The sequence below is a fragment of the Jaculus jaculus genome, chromosome 15, assembly GCF_020740685.1.
Source record: "Jaculus jaculus isolate mJacJac1 chromosome 15, mJacJac1.mat.Y.cur, whole genome shotgun sequence".
NCBI classification, from domain to species: Eukaryota; Metazoa; Chordata; class Mammalia; order Rodentia; family Dipodidae; genus Jaculus; species Jaculus jaculus.
The window spans coordinates 24,642,939-24,652,577 of record NC_059116.1 but is presented as its reverse complement, the minus strand read 5'-3'; the positions used below and the strand labels follow the sequence as shown (position 1 = coordinate 24,652,577).

General features: G+C 43.7%; 1 protein-coding gene across 1 annotated transcript in view; it reads right to left on the bottom strand.

Annotated features, from left to right (window-relative positions):
- Positions 1-5,638: 5,638 nt before the first annotated feature.
- The window catches only part of Lama3 (laminin subunit alpha 3), a 327,578-nt gene continuing 323,577 nt past the window's right edge, over positions 5,639-9,639 (bottom strand). The window contains exons 74-75 of the mRNA XM_045135309.1: positions 7,031-7,150; positions 5,639-6,093 (exon numbers count right to left, since the gene is read on the bottom strand). Coding sequence (XP_044991244.1) covers positions 5,948-6,093; positions 7,031-7,150 — 266 coding nt within the window. The 3' untranslated portion in view covers positions 5,639-5,947. The remainder of the gene's footprint in view (positions 6,094-7,030; positions 7,151-9,639) is intronic.

The window sequence follows — 9,639 nt, the reverse complement described above, 5'->3', positions numbered from 1 at the left end:
TAATATTCATAAGGATACTTTCAGCATCTTTACTTATATAGCATCTCAAAAAACTCCCAGAGAAGCCTTGTGAAGTAAGCCCCCCAAGCTTCCAGAATATTCCAAACCACGTGAGAGAAAGCTTACATGTTGAAACCTCATCATAGGCCCTAAAGAACAGCAACAAACTCAGGTTTAAGTGACTTCTAAAAGTAACAGTGGCTCTTTTCAGAAGTTTCTGCATGCATGTAAGTGTGTGTGTGTTCCTCTTATTGTGGGATAAGATGAATTACAAGAAACTAAGCAGCAAGAGACATCCCCCTGGTAGCTGGCTTCTCAGAGCTGTCACATCCCTGGTGGCCTTTGTCCCAGGAACCCTACTGTGCACTTCAGCCTCGGACAGAGGTCTCCCCCTCCCCAGTGACTTTGTCCTTCATGGAGAGCACTTGTGATGCTGAGGATGTAACTCTCTGTGGGCAGCACTGTGGCTGAGGGCTAGCTATATGCTCAGACACTTGTTTTGCAGAAGATAGACTTGATTTGAGAGCAAATGTGTTTCCTATAGGGATAGCAATTGTCTGTGAGCGCCGTGTGAGTTCATGGAGACTGAGGGCTGCTGAGAGTTCTGGTCCTTTACCCTCTGAAACTCCCAACTCTTGTTATATCTAGGGCTCGGTGTAGAGCAAAATAACCACACATTCAAAATTCATGGGGAATCAAACCTTCTGGCAATGGAAAGGTGTTCTTTCATTCTGGGGTTACAGAGGCCTTTATGAGGAGGGGAAGAAAAGATATTCCCAGTAACCAGCATTTATCATCTCCTCACCCTGAGGATTAACAAGGATATTCCAATTTTGTCTCTCCATTCTTTCCATTCTCAAGCCTGCAGATGTGGTGCTGAAATTTCTTTGCTGTCTTATTAAGTTATATTGTTAGGAAAATGAAGAAGCTAGACACATAATACAACTGTCATAGTCCACCATTCCGCAGCTTTTACCAATATCATCACCTGTGAGGAGGGAGAAGAGACAGGGAGGGAGAAGGAAGGGAGAGGGAGAGAGGGAGATAGACAAGGCTAGGAGGAAAAGGAGGGAAGGAGGAAGAAACGGAAGCTGAGAGAGAGAGAGACCCTAAATACCTAAAGCAATTCATGGACAAAAAGAATAACACTGGAGACATGACTTTAAACATACTGCAAAGCTATTATAATCCAAATAGTATGGTACTCATATAACAACCAACACATAAACCAGATCCACACAGCTGCAGCCAACTGACCTCAGAGGAAAATGTTGAAAGCATGCACTGGTGAAAGGACAGTCTCTTCAGTCAGTGATGTGGGGAAAACAGAATATCCACATACAGAAAAACTGTACCCCCATCTCTCACCACCAGCTCAACTCAGAACAAATCACAGACCTGCACGTGAAAGACCAGAAACGATGAAGCTACTAAAAGAACTATGTACAATTATGTGTCAATTAAAATTTTTGTACAGTGGGCTGTACAGATGGCTCAGTGGTAAAGGTGCTTGCCTGCAGGACCTGATGAACTGAGTTCAATTCCCTAGTACCCATGTAAAGCCAGATGCACACATCTGGAATTCATTTACAACAGCTAGAGACCCTGGCATGCCCATGGTCTCTCTCTCTCTCTCTCCTTGCAAATAAATAAATAATAATAAAATAAAATTTACGTGTGTGTGTGTGTACGCACATGAGTGCACATGCAGGCCAAAATTCAATATCCAATGTCTTCCTCAATCAATTTCCACCATATTTTAATTTTCTTTCCAAAATATTTTATTTTTATTTATTTGGGGGGGGGGAGAGAAGTAGAGAGAAACAGAGGCAGACAGAGAGAGAATGGGCATGCCAGGGCCTCCAGCAGCTACAAATGAACTCCAGATGTGTGTGTCCCCTTGTTTATGAATTATGGATGGGGGGATTATGTACAGGGGCTAAAGATCACTTTAAAGTGATAAGTAGTGTGTACAGATATATCCTTTTGAGGAGCAATTTGGCAATATATAATCACCAGTAAAATGTTCAGAATCTCTGACCAATAATCTTACTTCTAAGATATTATCTTAAGTTAAAGTTATATCCCATCTTCATTTTAGTGTTGCTTCTATAATTGCAAAAATTAGGAACATCCCAATTAAGACACAATGAATGGACAGTTAAATACATTATGACAAATTCATCTGGAATGAAATGCTTTGCCAAGACCTGGGAAACAATACCATTTTAAAAATCATATAGTAGTAATATTCGTGATATAATCATGTTTAGTAAAGGAATACATGCAAATTTAAACATGAATGGACAAACAACCAAACACATTTGAGTGGTGGGATTATGGGTGACTTTTATGCTTTTGTGCACATTTCTGCACGTTTTCTGTAATGAATACATATACCACTTGTAGTCAATAAACTAACATTTTTAAAACTGTTCTCACATATGTTGGCAAGAAGTCATCATCCCTAAGAAGTAACTAAGCCTTCTCAGGGGGTAGACTAACCTACTTAAAATGGAAATTAGTAAAAAAGAGAACTGAGCAATTGGAAGAAATAAGATTGTGGTTGGCGGAGCAGAAGTTAGGGTCATGGGGCTGGGAGAAATGGGGAAAGGAGCTGTGTCAAAGTTCTCTTTATTTTTATTTATTTATTTGAGAGAGACAGAGACAGAGAGAGAGAGAGAGAGGGAGAGGGAGAGGGAGAGGGAGAGGGAGAGGGAGAGGGAGAGAGAGAGAGAGAGAGAGAGAGAGAGAGAGAGAGAGAGAGAGAGAGAGAGAAATAGGCAAGCAGAGAGAGACAGAGAATGGGCACATCAGGGCTTCCAGCTGCTGCAAATGAACTCCAGATACATGCGCCCCTTGTGCATCTGGCTTACATGGGTCCTGGGGAATTGAACCTAGGTCAAGCACCTTAACTGCTAAGGCATCTCTCAAGCCTCTTTTAAAGTTTAAATTTTTTATTTTTATTTATTTGAAAAGTTCTCTTTAGGTGGGACCACGTCCTGTCTGGAAGGGAAAGCGGGTGGGTTCTGCCCATGCTGTCTTCCTCTGACCTGAGGCTGCAATGAGTGGGACAAAAACCTGTTATTAGCCTTGGATATGAAGGAATGCCGTCACCATGTGTCCTGAGAGTTACTGAAAGAAGCGGCTGACAGCAGACAGGATTGCTTTATAGATACTTGGTCTCGTTGCCTGGAAAAATGTCCTAGTTCCAGGTCCAATGCTCTGGACCACATGAAACTGTGTGTGTTATCCTCAGCTTATTGTAAAATACCTCGCTTCATAAAGAGAGGATTAATTTAGCACATGGTGTTTGAGTTCAAAGGCATGGTACCCACATCCACAGTTTGGTGACATCAGCAGATGGCAGTGCGTCGTGGTGGAAGTATGTTTAGACAGAGCCAGCAGGAAGTAGATCAGATGGATGGAGAACCCCATTAATTTCCCTAAGAATCCCCCGCTGGCTCTCACTTCCACATGCCTCCCAACACCCCAACCTGGGCAACAAAGCTGTAAAATAATGGACCTCTTGTGGACACGAAAACCACTGGACGGTATCAAGGTCAGAGTCACTGACCAGTGACCCTGCTGCCCCTCCTCTCACCCCAAGGTCAGCCCCATCTGTAGGAGCAGTTGGAACAGTGATGAGGGCCGGAGAGATGGCTTAGCGGTTAAGATGCTTATCAGTAAAGCCAAAGGACCCAGGTTCGATTCTCTAGCGCCCATGTAAATAAAGCCAGATGCACAAAGTGGCACATGCATCTGGAGTTTGTTTGCAGTGGCTGGAGGGCCTGGCACACCCATTCACTCTCTCTCTCTCTCTCTCTCTCTCTCTGAAATAAATAAAAAAACAAAACAAAACAGTGATGATGTCGTTGTCACACTTCTAGTTCACGTGTGATTCCATGATGGTTTTCTTGAAGAGGTACCTTCTCCTCAGAGCCTCTAACTGGGGAAGAGCCACACTGAGGGCTTTGTATTCCCTTGGCTGAAGTCATCTGGAACTCTCCCTGTTATGTTCTGATTGCTGGTATTGTCTCACTCTCTCTCTCTTATTTTTCGAATGCAGGACTTTGCCCATGCTGGGTGAGTGCTCTACCACTGAGACACACCTCCAGGTGGGATTTTATTCAGCAAACACAGATGAGGAGCTGTTCTTTGTGGTATTAAAGAAGGGGAGAAGTACCACCGGGAGCCAGCACAGGGTCCCCAGAGAGCACCTCACAACTTCTGCTAAGCACCTCCATTTTGAGGATCTGACTTCTCCGGGAGAACATGTTGTGTATCACTGTGGTCAGTAGAAAGCACACCCACAGGACCACAGTGCAAACAACGAAACAAAGCAGACCAACAAGCAAACAAAACAACAACAGGGGGCTGTGACTCCATTTCAGAGGTGATGGGCAAATAGCAAGAAGGATACCATATAGAAATACTATACAAATTACTTGTTTCCCTCCCCTCCACAGTGTTTTCTCTTTCTCTCTCTCTCTCTTTTTTTCTGCTTGGGAAAGTGGTATTGGGTAACACTACTACTCTGTCATATCATGAAATCTAGAAATGATTTCTCCTTTCTGTTGGTTCCTGTTGGCTTGCTACGGAAAGCTTCAGTTATAGCACATACACTTACTTGAGGTCCCCTATTTGATAGTTTGTGTTCTCGAGGAAGTGACAGTCCTAACTTAGACTTGGTTGGTAGCAGACTGGAGAAAGCAAGGACTGGAAAGCCACGTAGCTTGGGTAATCAACTTGTTAGTTACTGTTTATAACATTCCACGTCTCCACAAATGAACAGCTTAAGAGAAGGAACTACGTCTAAACCGTAGTTTATGTATTGAGTACACACAGAGCCTCCTGGTACGAGCTTGATAATTATTTGGAGGAAATTGTGGGCCACAGAGATTGCTTAGTGGTTAAGGCACTTCTTGCCTGCCAAGCTGAAGGACCCAGGTTCAGTTCCCCAGGAACCCACATAAGCCAGATGCATAAGGTGGTGCATGCCTCTGGAGTTTGACTGCAGTAGCTAGACAGCCTGGTTCACTCATTCTCTCTCTCTCTCTCTCTCTCTCTCTTCTATCTCTTTCTCATTCTCAAATAAAACTTTTAAAAAATCCAAAAAAAGAAAATTGTGTTGTTGATAACACATTGAACAGGTGCTAAAAAAAAAAATAATAATATAGTTACAGGGCTGGAGAGATGGCTTAGCAGTGAAGGCCTGCAAAGTCAAAAGATACCGGTTTGACTCTCCAGGACCCACATAAGCCAGATGCACAGGGGGTGCACGTGTCTGGAGTTCGTTTGCAGTGGCTGGAGACCCTGGTGCGCCCATTCTCTCTCTTTCTTTCCCTCCTTCTCTATCTGAATTAAATAAATAAATAAATAATATATTTTTTTAAAAAAGGAAGAAAAAGCAAAAGGCAAGGAAGGGGATTTTTGCCTAGATTCCAGAAGGGAAAATTAAAAATAATAATAATATAGTTATCAATGACCATCAAACCCTGGTTGTTTCTTCTTTCCTCAGAAAACATCATAATTTGAACAGCGCATTTTATTTATTTAACCCCATAAATTATAGCAATTTAGCATTTTAAAGTTTCATTTTCTTAAAGTGCTCTAAAAGAGATTTATTTTTCTCAGAAAGTGGAAAAATGTTCTCTGAAACACATTGAATTTTTAGTGGGGAATAATATTACCAAAAGCATTGTGTGCATGTTTGAATAACAACTTGTTCGTTTTCTTCAAGAAATGGGATTTTTACATAAAATACACGTGTCGCACTGAATGATAAGGTTGAAGGGTCGACGTGCTTGGAATTCAGAATGAGATTTTCTGTTAAAATGGTGCTGACGGTGTCTTGAGTTAAGAATGACCTTGAATGGGGGAGGGAGGTACACAGGGGCCTCAGTACTTTTGAAGGTGAGTTTCCTTGCTGTCTAAAAGCTCAAGGTTAGTGGTCAGGGCAGCCATTCAGGCTGACAGACCCATGGACTTCTGTGGCATCAGTGTCAGGGACAAGGATGTGGTTGACTTGAATATTCTTCAGGCAGCCAAAATATGATTTCCAAATGGGGAGCATCAGGGTCTTCAAGTTAGCTGAAAAAGAAAAGAGGCACTCAGTGGAGAGTTTATGCCATCAAATGAATGCACCTGGGATTTTAAAAGAGTTCATAGAAAGAGTCAAAGGGGGGCTGGAGAGATGGCTTAGTGGTTAAGCGCTTGCCTGCGAAGCCTAGGGGCCCCGGTTCGAGGCTTGATTCCCCAGGACCCACGTTAGCCAGATGCACAAGAGAGTGCACGCGTCTGGAGTTCGTTTGCAGTGACTGGAGGCCCTGGTGCACCCATTCTCTCTCTCTCTCTCTCTCTGCCTCCTTCTCTCTGTCTGTCACTCTCAAATAAATAAATAAAAATAAACAAAAAAATAAAGAAAGAGCCAAAGGGAACCCCAGGCCACCTCCCCACACTGCTTGCTGTGACAAATCAGCAACAAGGCTGGTCTCCAGCCTTAGGAGAGAGAGGAAGCTTCCCCAGCCAGAATCAATAGATACTAACTCCAAACTTGGCTGCCTTTTATGGTTTATGAAAGGCCTATAAAATTAACACCCAGACTATTTGGAGAGACATAAAACAAGGAAGGATGAAAAGGTTCTTTTCCCAGGTAAAATTCTAGTCTCAAACTTGGTTCCATCCTAACCTGCCTCACTGTTCTATGCACGCTGCCAAAAAATGCAGCAGCTCAGTTCCCTGGGGAGGAGAAATTGGTTTTTGAAATCAGATTTTCTTGATTCTTTGTTGAAACAGGCTTCTGGGTTAATGTGGTTCTTAAGAGAAACATATATATCACAGGCTGGACACCAAGGAAGGTACTGACCATGTAGCCTGGACTGTCCTGTGATGCCCCAGATGCTGGTCTAGCCGAGGGCAGCTCTGTCATTGGCCCAGGTGCTAGGACACCACAGCCACCCAGTGCACATGACATTGCCGGGAGCTGACATGAGGCAGTACAGATGTACAAGTCAGGCTTGGGTGTTACCTGGGACTCCTCCAACGTGCAGTGATCCTTGGGTGCTGTTAGAAGGGAAGGTGAACTGTCCTACTGTGAAGCTGTCTTCCGTGTCCAGTTCCAGGTGCAGGACACGTTCTTTGATGGTGACTGGAAGAAAGGAAGCTGGTTAGGTCTGTCACCTGAGAAGAGCACTCCGTCATTGTCACCTTGTCACCTACTTGTCTTCACTTGAACTCATTCCCACTGGGCCCTTTGGGGCACCGTTTGCAGGCAGCAAACTAGGTCAGCCTTGGTACAAATTCCACTCACTTCTTCTCAGCACCAGGCAATGCTGGGCATTTCCACAGACATTACTGAATTGAATCCTTAAAGCAAATCTCTACAGCAGACATCCCGTTTCCCACCTCCGACACAAGAGAAGACATGCTTCACCGAGGGCTTGGTCCGAAAGCACAGTGATAAAGGGCTAGGATGCCCAATCCGGTCTCCTCTTTCCAGAAGCCAAGCTTGCTCATATCACATGATCTCCATGACCCTCAGAAGCCACTCGGCTTCTGAAAACTGATGTCAGGGACAGTGCACGCAGACCGTGAGCCACCTCCCAAAATTCCAATCAGGAGGATCATTGTAGCTAATTGCAACGTAGTTAACGTTCATTTTCATCAACAAAAGGCCACTTCTCACAAAACAGGTTTCAGCCAGTACAACCTTATGTAATTCTGCACTTGATCTTACAAAAAAAAAAAAAAATGCTGAGCAGAAGTAAGCTCATGTATTTCCTTTTCCCTCTCTCTCTTTTCCTTTCTTCCTCCTTTCCTTCCTTCCTGTCTTGTTTCTTGAAAATATTCATTTATTTGAAAGAGAAAAAGTGGCAGACAGCCACTGCAAATGAACTCCAGATGCATGTGCCACCCTGGTGCATCTGGCTTTACTTGGGGACTGAGGAATCAAACTTGTGTCCTTAGGCTTTGCAGATAAGCACCTTAACTACTGAGCCATATCTCCAGCTCCTACTTCTTAAAAAATTTTTTTTATTTGAGTGAGAGAGAGGAGAATGGATGATGTGCAAGGGCCTCCTACCATTGCAAATAAACCCCAGACAACTGTACCACCTTGTGCATGTAGCTTTACATGGGTACTGAGGAATTTAACCCAGGGCCACCAGGATTTGCAAGCAAGTTCCTTTCATTGCTTAGCCATCTCTCCAACCCTCCTTTATAGTTTTTGTTTGTTTGTTTGTTTTTTGTTAAACAGGGTCTCACGTACCCCAGGCTGGCTTTGAACTCACTATTCAACCAAGGATTACACTGAACATCTGATGCTCCAACCTCTATCTCTTGAGTGTTGTGATATGAGCCATCATGCTCACCCAGTGTATGCAGTGCTGGCCAATGAGTCCACAGGTGGCCACAGCAAGCTGGGCGGACACTCTATCCATTGAGCCACATCCCAGGCCCACACCCATAGCGTAACACTAACAGAAAAGATTCTAATCTGAGAGAATGTGCTTGCTTTCCACCACTGCTTTCATCAAAATCGTTTGCACTGATGGTAACTGATAGTGAAAACCTTACTTCACCAGCAGTCAGAAGACATGCTTACCTAACTAGTGGGTCAGAAGCCGGCTAAGCACACCAGACATACATTCCGATTTAATTTTCACAACCCGCAAGGGTATACACTGTTTTTATTTTATTTATTTATTTGAGAGCGACAGACACAGAGAGAAAGACAGATAGAGGGAGAGAGAGAGAATGGGCGTGCCAGGGCTTCCAGCCTCTGCAAACAAACTCCAGACGCGTGCGCCTCCTTGTGCATCTGGCTAACGTGGGACCTGGGGAACCGAGCCTCGAACCGGAGTCCTTAGGCTTCACGGGCAAGCACTTAACCGCTAAGCTATCTCTCCAGCCCGGTATACACTGTTTTTATCTCCATGTTACATATTAGGAAGCTACAGATAAAAGAGGACTTAAGGGCTGGAGAGATGGCTTAGCAGTTAAGGCGCTTGCCTGCAAAGCCAAAGGAATCAGGTTCAATTCCCCAGGACTCATGTAAGCCAGATACACCAGGTGGCATATACATCTGGAGTTCATTTGCAGCGGCTAGAGGACCTAGTGAGCCCATTCTCCCCCACCCCTTCCTCTCTCCCCTCCCTGCCTTTTGCTCTGTCAAGTAATAAAAATCATATATATATGTATGCTTTTTTTTTTTTTTTTTTTTTTTGCTTTTTTGAGGTATGGTCTCACTCTAGCTCAGGCTGACCTGGAAATCCCTCTGTAGTCTCAGGGTGGTCTCGAACTCATGACAATCCTCCTACCTCTGCCTCCTTATGCACCACCATGCCCGGCACATATATATTTTTTCAAAAAGAGCGTTTAAGCAACTTCCCCAAAGTGACCAGAATAAGGGGTGGAGCTGAAATTTAGCTTGTCTTTTTTTTTTTTTTATCATTTTATAACCAAAATCTAAACCACAATGTTACATTACCTCAAACATGAAAATAGCTATCAGTTTTTTTTTTTTTTTTATGAGCTAAATAAAACCACCCACAAAACTCAAAAAGCCCAAACTCAACATGCTACAGAGAAGTAGCCATGAATGACCTAAGCCCAGCCAAGGCTGTGACTGGATAGGGG